At 46.5% G+C, this 13,270-nt stretch overlaps 6 protein-coding genes across 6 annotated transcripts; 4 read left to right on the top strand and 2 right to left on the bottom strand.

The window, feature by feature from the left end:
• Positions 1–88: 88 nt before the first annotated feature.
• On the bottom strand, positions 89–818 carry I302_102984 (uncharacterized protein; the record flags this gene model as incomplete). Its single annotated transcript, XM_019188353.1, has 4 exons — positions 89–124; positions 252–351; positions 480–550; positions 762–818. 4 exons carry the CDS (start codon positions 816–818, stop codon positions 89–91), a joined length of 264 nt encoding a protein of 87 aa, XP_019051231.1.
• A 738-nt stretch (positions 819–1,556) lies between these two features.
• Positions 1,557–3,608, top strand: I302_102983 (uncharacterized protein; the record flags this gene model as incomplete). The annotated part of the gene is made up of 4 exons (XM_065869594.1): positions 1,557–1,733; positions 1,843–1,898; positions 1,965–2,064; positions 2,130–3,608. The coding sequence occupies 4 exons, from the start codon at positions 1,557–1,559 to the stop codon at positions 3,606–3,608; spliced, it is 1,812 nt and encodes a 603-aa protein (XP_065725666.1).
• Positions 3,609–4,248: 640 nt separating this feature from the next.
• I302_102982 (uncharacterized protein) lies at positions 4,249–5,289 on the bottom strand (the record flags this gene model as incomplete). The annotated part of the gene is made up of 5 exons (XM_019188351.2): positions 4,249–4,300; positions 4,398–4,542; positions 4,842–5,054; positions 5,206–5,221; positions 5,287–5,289. 5 exons carry the CDS (start codon positions 5,287–5,289, stop codon positions 4,249–4,251), a joined length of 429 nt encoding a protein of 142 aa, XP_019051229.2.
• A 649-nt stretch (positions 5,290–5,938) lies between these two features.
• On the top strand, positions 5,939–8,063 carry I302_102981 (ATP-dependent RNA helicase ded1; the record flags this gene model as incomplete). The annotated part of the gene is made up of 3 exons (XM_019188350.1): positions 5,939–5,990; positions 6,084–6,487; positions 6,555–8,063. The coding sequence occupies 3 exons, from the start codon at positions 5,939–5,941 to the stop codon at positions 8,061–8,063; spliced, it is 1,965 nt and encodes a 654-aa protein (XP_019051228.1).
• A 1,251-nt stretch (positions 8,064–9,314) lies between these two features.
• Positions 9,315–10,011, top strand: I302_102980 (uncharacterized protein; the record flags this gene model as incomplete). Its single annotated transcript, XM_019188349.1, has 4 exons — positions 9,315–9,403; positions 9,505–9,584; positions 9,680–9,740; positions 9,900–10,011. 4 exons carry the CDS (start codon positions 9,315–9,317, stop codon positions 10,009–10,011), a joined length of 342 nt encoding a protein of 113 aa, XP_019051227.1.
• A 402-nt stretch (positions 10,012–10,413) lies between these two features.
• Positions 10,414–11,888, top strand: I302_102979 (uncharacterized protein; the record flags this gene model as incomplete). The annotated part of the gene is made up of 5 exons (XM_019188348.1): positions 10,414–10,552; positions 10,662–10,874; positions 10,960–11,403; positions 11,478–11,594; positions 11,686–11,888. 5 exons carry the CDS (start codon positions 10,414–10,416, stop codon positions 11,886–11,888), a joined length of 1,116 nt encoding a protein of 371 aa, XP_019051226.1.
• Positions 11,889–13,270: the final 1,382 nt, after the last annotated feature.

Genomic DNA, 13,270 nt, shown 5'->3' with positions numbered 1-13,270 from the left:
TCTGGACTACATGGATTTATTTATCCGATTTTCAGTTCGACAGCCCTTCCCGTTCCTAATTGCCTAAGACATCAATGCCTAGCTCAGCTTACTTTTGTCCATCAACAATCTTTTGTTGTTTGTCCTGTAGAAACAATAAATCATTCATGAGCAAAGGGCAGGATACGGGCGATGGGAAGGTGATTGCATATGTATGCGGGTGATCATCGATTATATGAAAAGGGAAACGGAGTATATGTCGCACAACTCACAACTTCAGCTTGAGCGTGGGCGAGCTTCTCCTTAGCAGCCTTGAGCTTTTGAGCTTCGTGCTCCTTGATGTACTTGGATTCGGAAGCTTGTTCTCGTTCTCTGCGAAGATGGGGAATTGAGTAGGTCAGTTTCGATGCAGTATTAAGATGAGTTGAATCAGGTGAGGAAGATCCAGGACAGACAAAGGGGAACCTCAGGTGATATGAGTATGAGACCGAATGACTCACTTGAAAGAGGTAGAAGAAGCGGTAGCACCCTCAGCTCGAGTGTCGGGAGAGTAGTTTCGAACGAACATGGGCTGTTCGGTTGGAATGTGGTGCGAATATGATAATGGGCATTACAGTGATGAGCAGAAGTTGAGTGTGTGAATAGGAGAGAACGATGAGATTGTACTGTCAGCGTTGAGAACATCACACGATGGGAGCATTGTCACGGGTCATGTGCGCAGAATGACATGGAGGGATACGATGATAGGAGCTTGGTCCTGACGGAGAAAGCGAATCACTCACGGCAGGAGCTCTGAGAGCGATGAGTCTGGCAGTAGAGGTGGTTCTGAGGACGGACATTGTGTGTTGATTTATTGTTGTTATTATTGTTCGATAATAGGAGGAGTCAAAGTGAGGAATGTCAAGAAGCAGGAATGAGATCAAGTGATGAGTGGGTGGTGTATGGTGTATGGTGTATGGTGGGAAACTCAAACGAGTTGTGAGGTGAGGTATCCGCTTCTATCACGCACTTAAACCCGAACAATGATCAATGGAATTGATCCCGTGGTTGGATTACCATGACGTGGCTTTGATTGAGAAAGCTGTCTTCGTTTCCTTTCAATTGACAACACATTTGTACATGCGATGGTCAGGTTGAAGGACATATATGAACATTAGCATGCGCAGTGCAGCATCGCTGTATGCTAGAGGGGGGCCATGTCTATGAGACTATGCTTGCTCAGCCTGGCAGATTATCAGAGTATATGAGTATGAATGTTGAGTTGACTCTAAGTGCCACAAACACCCCATCATCTTCCCTTCCGGTCCGGGTAACTTGCTGCTACTATGCTACTATGCTGCTATCTAATCTCTGAATAATCTTATTCAGAGATTCTGATTTGAACAACGCATATTTGAATATCACTTGGCTCATCATAATCACACTCTACAACGATGCTCCCTCTTGACCTGTACATATAGCCCGAGCACAACAAGCAACAAAGGGTTCAAGGCAATCAAATCAAGGTCAAATCATCCTGAGAAGACGTTTCACCGTAATTGAGAGTGTAGTCTAGTCAAAATAATCATCAACCCAACATGTCCCCCTCACCCGATGGACGCAAACGACCGAGACCCACAGACAAGGCAGATGAACGAGATGTAAAGCGATCGAAGAATATCGATGGTCAGGGTGATACAATGACAATGCAGGTGGATGGAAATCACAAAGAGTGGGTGACGGAACAGATGAATAGGATGGAAAAGCTTTACAAGGTTAGTAGGACATGCTATTCTTCATATTGCCCACAATCGTACATCTGCTTGACATATGTCGAGCTAGTATACAAATACATGGTTTGGACTGATCATGAATGATTTGTAGGAAGTCTTGATTCAATCTGCTTTGGTATTTCAACATCAGTCTTTTTGCAAACGATTGTAAGTGCTTCCGACATCACATATATGTTCAACCCAGACTGATATATAAATATTTTACCATAATAGAGGCCAAACTCAGCAGAAAGTCCCAAAACACATGATGGATCGTTTGGAAACCACATGGAGGACGTACGAGGGCCTCAGGCGACATACCGAGTGGATCATGGTGGGTTCAACCCGCAAAAGGCATTCAATATCTGTCCACTGTATGCTTATTATTCCGTCTTGCAGGCTCAATCAGGCGATCAACCCATCAAAAGCCCACTCTCAACTACATCTAAACCCTCATCAACCCTCGAAGCGATAACCAGACTCGCCTCCAACCCTCTTCCACCCAACACGTTGGAACTGCCAACCCCAATCAACTTATCTATCATTGGCGAATATGTACCCATCTCAACTAGTGTGGTACCAGATAAAGAGGATACAAGTGCGGCCAAGGTCATACCTGATAAATCGGTTGTTGAAGATATACCAATACCCAAAGTGGAAGAACAGCCTGAACCGTCAGCTCAACCTGATACGAATGTTATATCGGGTCCAAGTGAGATCAAGAAGGAAATCGAACAACCACAATTACAAGCACAACCTGCTGAAATACCCATCACCCAAACAGGATTGGTCCAACCTCCCCCTCCAGTCCAACAACCTCAACCTCAACCACCACAAATTCCCACCGAGACCGAGATTCAACCATTAGATGCAGGTAATATAGATTACTCAACCCTGGGGTTAGACGAACTTACCGCCCTGATCAATGGAGATGGAAGTGCAGCTTCGTTCGATAACTCCGGTATACCGACCAATGATCAACAGAGCAATACCAATAACGAAATATTCGCTTCGTTGGGTTTAGACACTGCCATTGCACCATCACAGCAACAGCCAGCACAGACAATGGAACTTGATTTCGCCCAAGCTCTTAATACTGGTGCCGGCGGGTTAGACGGAGAAGCGGATTTCTCAGCTTTGGCGGGACTGTTCGCGAACGACCAGCCGTCGATTCCCCAGATGACAGAGGGTGGCGAGAATGGGGGTATGAACATGAATATTGAAGGTCTGGAAGGACTGTTGGGTGATACCTCCAATACCACGTCCGAACAACCTACTGTCGATATCAAGCAGAATTTGCAGGGAGATCAAGCGCAATCACAATCACAACTGCAACCGCAAGACCAAACGTCGGATCATCAGACTGATCTGGCGGTACCTAATAATGAGCAAATCAATCACCAAATCTCTCAGCCGTCTATACCACCCGATCCTCAACCTCAGCCTGAAGCTCAGCCTACAACAGAAAATACCGTACCTGCTCCTGCTCCTCCGCCGAAGCAGACGCAGACGCAGAGGCAGACGCAAGTACAATCAGATCAACCGGAGTCCAATCAACAACAACAAGAATCACAACAACAACAACAGGAAGCAGCACCTCCGCCCCTTACCTCACAACCTCAATCCAATACTCTCCCCGAACAGTCCTTACAACCCCCCGTAGACCAATCATTCTTCCAACCCGATTTCTCCCTCCCCGACCCAACCAACCAAGCACAGACTCAAAACCAAAACCAGGAGTTCAACCTCGATGTTAGTGCTGGAGGAGGCGAGTTTGGCGAGATTGACATGTCCGACTTCAACTTTACCGATGCCGGATTAGAGGGGATGGGGATGGGTGGGGATGAGTTTGAGAGGTTGATGGCTGAGTTTGGGTAGGTTTTCATATCTTTCCAGAACAACGGACAAGGGATGGGCGGGTGGATGTGCAATGTTTTGTAAAACAAAAAAATCTCTGTGTATTATACTACATCATTTTGTCGATGGATAGGGATGAGTTATCTTGCTGGATGGATTGGGTCGGACTGGATAATTATATTTCATATTTCATACTTATACTTCATATCATACTATACTCTGTTTTCGTGTATACATCAATGCTGATATCTATCTGTTGGATAACAACCATGTAAAACATCATTGTAAATCACATGGAATCAGGTCGAGAGATCAGTATCAATCGTAGATAAGATGATCGCGTATCTCCTTGGACCCTTGGACTTGGTAAATGGACGAAGGTCATTAATCTATAAGATGCTAGTCGTTGGTCGAAAAGTAGTGTGAAGTGGTCTGAAATGCAAGAAAGTATTCTTGCTCGTCCCATAGCACAATTTCAGCAGACGTAATGGTTTAGAAAAAATCACGGATATTCATAAATCACTCAGATAAAAGAAGAAATCGTTAATAGTATATATATATGAACGTTATAATCAAGACCAAAACAGAACAAAACGCTCCACGACCCCTCCATCCATGTCCGATCGAGATTCGGTGATTGGGTTGAACCGCCCCAACCCGCCTATTGAGCGAGGATCGATCGTACGAACGAGTGATAGTTGATCTGACCGTCTCTGTTAATTAGGCGATGTCAGCTAGTCCTTCGTGACTAACCAGATAGCATCTTGCACCTTTCAGACCCCCCGTCGTATTCGGCAGAGTAACACTCACTGCACAGGGAACCCTTTCAACAACTCATCAACCTCCTCATCCGACATCTTCTCTCCGAGCTGGGTCAGGACATATCGTAATTCCCCTGCGCCGATGAATCCGTTGCCTGATTTATCGAAGACTTGGAATCCCTTGATGAATTCGTCTGTGGTGGGACATCGTCAGCGTGAACTCATAGGGAGAGTATGTTGGGGGGCATAGTGAGGATATATAAGGGAGGGAAAGATGGAGATCAGAAATAGTAAACAGAGATGAAAAACGGAATAAGAATCGATAATTGAGTTGTGTTCCCCCATCCCACCCCTAGCTTCCGTGAATATCTTCGCCCCCATCCCACCCCAAGCTACCGGACTTAAAGTCATAACCGTCCCCCAGCCCACCCCGAGCTTCCATATATATTTTGCCCCCATCCCTCCCCAAGCTGCCACTATAAAATAGACTCACCAGCAGTCCCCGCAGGCTTCCACCCATCCGGTCTATTCAAGACATTCAAAAACTCTTCATATCCAAAACTACTCCCATTCAACCCTTGTTCCAACCCTTGTACCTCTGCTTGAGTAGGGTTCTGTCCTAATGATCTTAATAATTCGCCTAATGATTCTCTGGGTACTTGGCCTGTACCTCTTTTGTCGAAGAGGGCGAAGGCTTCTCTGTATTCTGTTTGGTTTGTGTTGAGGATGTATCGCATGAGAGGTGAAGGAATGTTTGTCGTTTATGTTCAGATCGAGACACAGATATGACCAGAGGTAGTGAAGACAAGTCAAGACATATCAGCATTCACTCCTGTCTTTCAGATCAAAGCACGGACCTGCGTTGTTACCTGACTATGAGTGGAGAGTTTCATCAGCTAAAGACGACCATCACGGATTATGCAGCTGACAGCACTTACCATCTTGTACAATTCTTGTTATGCTATATATCGTTGAATGGTTCAGTGGTATGGTGATAATGATGATGATGATAATGAGTGTTGAATACTATTGTTGTATGTTGTTGTATGTTGTTGTTCTTGTACCATTCAAAAGTCAAAAGTCAATCCGAAACGCATTCACGCATTCAACTTGAAATTGCCACGCGACACACGAAAAGCCAAGCAAGAAGACGCGTCAATGATTATTTGAGATATAGGTTTATTGTATTTTATCCCATATTTGCCAATCATCTGCCACGTTGTACTCAGCCTGGTTCCCTCTTTTGTCCCTTTGTTCTTGCGAGCGGTGAGCGGTGAGCGGTGGCGAATTGCTACCTCTCTGCAGGTTAAAAAGTTTTTTCAATCCAATTCCCCCTCTTGTTAATTCTTCCTCTTTCCTTTAAAATCACCTTAGTCTTCATAGAGAAGTCATCAATTCATCATCTTCATAGATACATTCCCTCTTTCCCCCGTTCTATCCGATATCAGTCGTTCTTTCTTACATTCTCCATTCATAGCGAGATTTAGGAGAGACAAAAGCAATCAATCAGTCAAGGAATTCACGGAATTTCAATCAAAAAACACATCACTTCTATCCTCTTATCAATCCAAGAAGAATAATATCATCAATATGACAACTGGTCCTGTTAATGGTTTACAAGGCCTCGAGGCCAAATTCAACAGTAGGTTTCACATCACTTACCCAGCTCAACCCGCGTATCACGCATCTCAAAATTCGCCGCTGACCAATCTTTCTTTCCTTCCTTTCATTACAGGCGGTATGAAGCTTAACCCCGAACGACCCGCTTACGTTCCCCCTCACATGAGACAACGAGGACCTCCTGGCCCAGGACCTCAATTCAACAACGCTCCTGCTCCCGCTGGTCCGGGCTATCACCAATCCCCCACTGGACTTCCCACTCCAGCCACTACCCCTCCTCAATCGCGAGGATCTTATGCTCCCCCCGCTGCTCGAGGTGGTGCTTTCCCTCCTTCAGGTGGGCCCAGAGCCGACGACGGTGGTTGGGGCGCACCTAGAAGAGGTCCTGCCGAACCTAGATCTTTCGGTGGTGGTGCTCCCGGATTCGGAAGTTGGAAGAACGGTGAACATATCACCGGTGCTAGAAACCCTAGATTAGAGAAGGAATTGTTCGGTGAAGTTGGTGATGGTGTTCATCAAGTAAGTTACCTCGTCTCCTTTACGCTGCCGAGCGTTAGACGACAGCTGACACACTATACTCGTCTAGTCCACTGGTATCAACTTCGACAAATACGCCGACATCCCCGTTGAAGCTACCGGTACTGGTGTCCCCGAACCCGTTACCGAATTTACCAACCCACCTATCGACCCTGTCCTTCTCGAGAACATTCAATTCGCTCGATACACCACCCCTACTCCCGTCCAGAAATACTCACTCCCCATCGTTGCTGGTGGTCGAGATTTGATGGCCTGTGCTCAAACCGGTTCCGGAAAGACTGGTGGTTTCCTCTTCCCTATCCTCTCAGCCATGTTCACCTACGGTCCTATCGCTCCCCCTGCCGACAACAGCTACGGAGGTGGATACAACAACCGAAGAAAGGCTTACCCCACCGCTCTTGTACTCGCCCCTACCCGAGAGTTGGTCTCCCAAATCCACGATGAAGCCAGAAAATTCGCTTACAGATCTTGGGCTCGACCTGCCGTCGTATACGGTGGTGCCGATATTGGTCAACAAATCCGAGCTCTCGACCGAGGATGTGATCTTCTCTCTGCTACCCCTGGTCGACTTGTCGACTTGATTGAGAGAGGTAAAATCTCTCTTGCCAACGTCAAGTACCTCGTCCTTGATGAAGCCGATCGAATGCTCGATATGGGTTTCGAACCTCAAATCAGACAGATCGTCGAAGGTGAAGATATGCCCGGAGTCATGGACAGACAAACTCTCATGTTCTCCGCTACTTTCCCCAAGGAGATTCAAATGCTCGCTCGATCTTTCCTCAAAGATTACATCTTCCTTTCCGTTGGTCGAGTCGGTTCCACCTCCGAGAACATCACACAACGAATCGAATACGTCGATGATGCCGACAAGCGATCATTACTTCTCGACTTATTGCTTGCTGAGCAATCTGGCGGTTTGATCTTGGTCTTCGTCGAGACCAAGCGAATGGCCGATTCCTTGTGTGATTTCCTCCAAATGCAACGACACAACGCCACATCCATTCACGGTGACCGAACTCAACGAGAACGAGAATACGCTCTCCACGCTTTCAGAACTGGTAAAGCACCTATCCTCGTTGCTACTGCTGTTGCTGCTCGAGGTTTGGATATCCCCAACGTCACCCACGTCATCCTCTACGACCTTCCTACCGATGTTGCCGAGTACACCCACCGAATCGGTCGAACTGGTCGAGCAGGTAACACCGGTACTTCCACTGCCTTCTTCAACAGACAGAACTTGAACATCTCCCGAGAATTGATCGATCTCCTCAAGGAAGCCAACCAAGTCGTTCCTCAATGGCTCATTGATGTCAGCTCTGAACGATCCTTCGGTGGATATGGAGGACGAGGTGGTCGAGGACGAGGTGGTGGTGGTGGAGGACGAATGGGCGGACGAGATGTCAGACAAGGTGGCGGTGGATTCGGTGGTGGTGCCTCCCGAGGCGGTGGTAACAGCTACGGTGGTGGTGGCTATGGAGGTGGCTACGGCGGTTACGGCGGTGGTGGTGGTGGTGGTTTCCCCCCTCCTGCTGCCTCTGGCGGTGCCAGTTGGTGGTAAATACTGACTCGCATCGGCAATGAACCTCGACTCGCACAGCGAGGTTCAACCCATATACCCTGTTTCTCGTTCCGTTTCATCTCTATTTCGCCTATCAACCTCGACACCTGTGGATTATCGATCGCTCTGTCGCCCATTCACTCTGTTCAAATCTCAATAATATTGTTTTCTTCCACCCTTTCAACTCAATTCGGTCCCATCTTCCTCAATTTAGATTACCACACAATGCGCCTTACTACCGTCTTCCACGAGCTCAACAAAACCGCGTTCTCATTAGTCTCTCTCTTTCCGACGTCCGCTTTTCCCCATTGCATCAATCGCACTTTCAGATTAAGTGCGCTGGACGCAATTCAATCATTAGATATTAGAAAATATGGACGTTTTCACCTGCGCCATCGATATTAGATCAATATACACCTTCATACATCGAATACCCTTAGCAACACACAATAGACGGAGACAACATTAGAACGCACAATCACAAAGCTTGTATCAATTAGACGGTATCGAGGCATCAAACATTATACCCTACAAGGCATTCATCAATCGGTCGCTTTTCTCTGGCATGGCACGGCACAAAATATAACGAATCTTACGATGACGAACGAGAAGAAGAGAGAAACTCCCAAGGAGAGTGGTCAAGCAATGGACCAATGGACATTTGTAGAATTTTGGGATTTTCTGTTTCGCTTTTTCGTCATTCTTACCTTACCTCTAGCATCTGCATTACTAGGATGTTCGAGGTATCTATGTGCTAGCCGTAGTAGAGAGAATTATCTCTTTGTTTCGTTTTTTCGTCTCTTCGTTTCCGTTATTTTGGGTATTATATCGTTTTTCCTCAAGATGAGGGAGATCGTAGGAAGAATGAAAAGACAAAGAGAAGGATTGATAGATATGAATGCATGTAATCTGTCTGTGTATACGAGCATTGTTTCACTCCATGTGCTATGTGAGCTTGCCTCCACATCAATGATTAGTGCGGTAGTATGACGTCTTATCGGTAGTGGGTGTATCAGCAGATGATCGGTGATCAGGTGATCACGATGGCAGTACGATGGGAATGGGAATGAGGAATGTGTATGTGTAGGTCATGATGACGAGTGCACATGCATGTATATGATCATACTGACTGACTCGTTCGTTATAGCTGAACAAACCCATAGCTTGATCTTCGATATTTATTCGTTCTCCTTCTTATATACAACAATCAACCGGACTAAAATAACAACCACCCACCCACCCATTCTCACAATGTCAGCAGATCAACAGACCGCGGTATTCCTCAAAGATAAGATGTTAGCTAAAGCTATGACATCCGATCTGCACCATGTAGAGGGCAAGTGAGTAGTATCACCTTTCGTTCTCCCACGCTCAGTACATGCGAAGACGAAGACGATGATGATTTTGCCTGTAGCTGATGCTGACGATGCGATGAACGTAGTTGGTATTTCAAAGAGTCCGCTCTAATCAATAGAGAGAGGTACGAGGAGAGTGATACTCATACGACATGTCCTTGGAAAGGTGTGTTTGTGTCTACTTCTATGAATCTATAAGGGTATTCTCACGGTGGGGGTCGTTGCTGACGATGTTGAGTATCCACGATGTGATGTGTGTAGGCGAAGCTAGTTACTTTGATTATAAGACGGATGATGGGGAGGTTATCAAGGATATTGCTTGGTGAGTTTAGTTGAGCTTGTCACCCTCAAACCCAACTACATGGGATGGATCCAATACCACTATACAAGCAATGCAACAAGGGAGGGAAGAGAAGAGAACGGAACCGGGACCGAGAACGGAACACCAGTCTTCTCACGCTGACATATCAATTGCACACAGGTTCTACCCCAAACCCAAAGCTGGGACTGGCGCCGAAGAGAAAGTGGGCGGGAGGATCGCCTTCTACGTTGGGAAAGTAGATGGTCTGAGGGTTGGTGCGCCGTCCATCTAAGTCAAACATGAACATAAACATCGTTACGTGTACCTCCACACTGTACAAGCAGCTTAGTAAAGGTTCCGATGGTATTGGTATGAATAATGGCAGTTATGGTTACGTACCTTATCCGCGCGGACAGGGTGGCACCATCCTCCACTTTGTCGCGATAACCTACTTCTTCCTATGGGATCTGAGATGAGACAAGGTTGCTAAGCTTTCGTCGGCATTGATGTATCGTCATATACGAGAAACAAAGAACGTAGGCCAACCTCCACTGGATGATGGGTTTGCGGTTCATGTATAAATAGGGGTTTGGAATGCTACTGAAACTGGATATCGTTTTCTCACCTCCAAATTTCTCATCTACCCGAACCTGACCCTTTATCCTTGGATTGACATACAAGCTCAACTTGCGAAATGACTTCTGCCCATAATCATACTCACGATAAACCCGTTTACAAGGGATGGACCGGTTCGGGAGCTGTAGATCTGGCGAAAGATCAATTGGTAGAGAAGGAGTTCGAGGTCAAACCATGGGACGAAGATGATGTGGAAGGTAAGTCTACCACAATGCAGTAGAGGAGTGGGTGAGTGGGGGGTGAGTGCGAGAGCGGGGGCTATATATTTCGAAGTGATGTGCTGTGTTAATCGTCCGTCAAACACAGTCAAAGTCCTCTACTGCGGTGTATGCGGTACAGACATAATGGCCCTGGAAGGACTCGAGGGACCTGCCCCTCCCAATTCCATCTGCGGTCATGAGATCATCGGTCAAGTCGTAAAGGTAGGAAGTAAAGTAGAGAACAACCTTAAAGTCGGGCAACATGTTGGGATAGGATACGAATCTGATTCATGCAGGGAGTGTGACGCTTGTCTTAGAGGTATGTGCTCTTCTCTTCTCATCTCTTTCCTCCTTCTCCTGTTTTCTTAATCTTAATCCGGATTGTTGGCTGATTGCAATACTAGGACAAGAACAGGCCTGCGCCAATATGACCCGAACGTTCTTCTCAAAGTTTCGCCGAGGTAACGGTACCGGTGCCCCCTCCCAAGGGGGATTCGCTAAATACTGGCGAGGTCCATCGAAATTCGCCATCCCCATTCCGGATGGTGTTGACCTCTCAGTAGCTGGCCCACTCATGTGCGGAGGAGTGACCATGTATTCCCCCTTGAAACGATGGAATGTTGGTCCAGGTAAGAGAGTGGGGATCATCGGTGTAGGTGGGTTGGGTCATATGGGGGTCTTATTTGCCAAAGCCATGGGAGCGGAGGTGACTGCCATTTCGAGGAGTGGGTCGAAGAAGGAGGATGCGGAGAAATTGGGGGCGGATAGGTACATTGCCACTGGGGATGATATTGGTAAGGCGTTCAAGGAGTATGGGAGATACTTTGATATGGTCATTTGTACTTCGAGTGAGTTGTCTTTCTTCACATACAACGGGTAATTCAAGATATCGTGAGATTTTGGACTGACTCGTTGTAATTAGACCCTAAATCATTCCCTATTCAAGATTACCTGCCTATACTCAACGTAGAAGGGGTGTTCTGCTTCATCGGACTTATCGTCAATCCAATCACGACCTCCATCTTCCCCTTGATTGAACGTACGTTATTTTTGTTTCCCATCACTGACTCTGAACCACTGGATTGCTCATGGGAAGGGAAGAGGCTGATATGCGATCCATACAACGATAGGCAACCTGATCATCACTGCTTCGGCTGTCGGGTCCCCCTCGGTGATTGCAGAGATGTTCAACTTCGTCAAAGAGAAACAAATCAAACCCTGGGTTCAGAAGTTTGATATGGACGATATCAACAGGGCGTTGACCTCGTTCAAGAAGGGGGATCCGAGATATAGATATGTGTTGGTTAATACTGATAATGGTGGTGAACTATAATGGGATTTTCGCCCATGTCAGGCCGCTGTGAGGATAAGTAGAGCAAAGTAAAGTGATTATAAAATGGTGTGAGAATGCAATTTGGTTTTACTGTGCAAGCAGTATGAGAATGGGTCTCTCTTCTAAGTGAAACAAATCCGGATCTTCTTCCATCGCAAACAATAATTTCAGCTTTTGGAACGTGTTTGTATGTCGTCTGTATGACAATTGAAGTGTATGGAGTATAATTGAGGAAGCGATACTGTCGTGTTTTGCTCATGATAGATCACTCCACCCATAACAGGAACCCTGACTTGCACCGCTCGACAGCCTTGACTGTGCCTCCTTGATTTTGCGGAGTTGATTCTTCAAGCGACGATTTCGCAATATCACAGTATTCACGGTGCCTTGCCCTGCGCATAGTAAAGGTGTGATTACTCAGCTTCAACTCTGTTCTGCCAAATTTTGCGGAACAGCATGACGCTACAGATTGCGATACTAACCTTTAGTCGGGATATTCATAGGTCCAACAATACCATTGATAATTGGATCCACCTTCGAGATATGCTTGCGTCAGTCAGCTGTTGTATATGTCGACTTATCTTTACTTCTACTGTGTGTACAGACGAAGACAGGCTCGGTGACCGATTGTACAAGCACTCACCTCTGCGTATAAAGATTCGACTGTCTCAAAATCTCTTTCCAACGCTTTTTGTCTGTCCTTGAGGAGACGTTCATATGTCACATCGACCGGCCTGCGTCGATCAGTATTAGAAGGTTGTGACGCTGCAGCCGGTAGGTCTGTGCCCTCTATACAAGCTGATTATCATTCTATCCAAACGTCGCCAACAAAGTACAGGATCACTCACTCGAGGATCTGTCAAATGGCTGGTCCATATGAAATCCTTCATATTGGATTGTGCTCGTATCTGGGCTCAGTGAAGCAGCCAATGAAGTATCTGGGTCAAAGGCGCTCTGATTCAAGTGGGCTCCGGCGCCCACATTGTCAAATTGCCATGCGTCAAAGTCAAACCAGTCTTCCATATCGTCATCTGATGGGTGGGTATGAGTTTTGGTGGTGTTAGTGAGATCCTGGCTGTGAGGGGATTGACACTTGCTGAGATGGGATGCTTGTCTCTGGAATGTGCATCACTGCGGGCACACCAGATGATAGAATGGATACATATTTGCAGGTGATCTAAACGTATCCCTGCTCTGGGGGGTGTCGTCGTATCAGTAATATAACTCCGAGCATGTATGAGTCGCATTGGTCCTTTCATGGCATCATGGTCTCTGAATGATTCACCGACTCGAAGCAATTCTGCGCTAGCAAGGATTTGTACCCAATCATTTGTCATCAGAGAAAGGTTTCAACTTTGACATCCCATCACGCCACAACAGAC

This window comes from Kwoniella bestiolae, chromosome 1, assembly GCF_000512585.2.
Source record: "Kwoniella bestiolae CBS 10118 chromosome 1, complete sequence".
Lineage (NCBI taxonomy): Eukaryota > Fungi > Basidiomycota > Tremellomycetes > Tremellales > Cryptococcaceae > Kwoniella > Kwoniella bestiolae.
The sequence above is the reverse complement of the archived record's forward strand: the minus strand, read 5'-3'. Positions and strand labels throughout refer to the sequence as shown.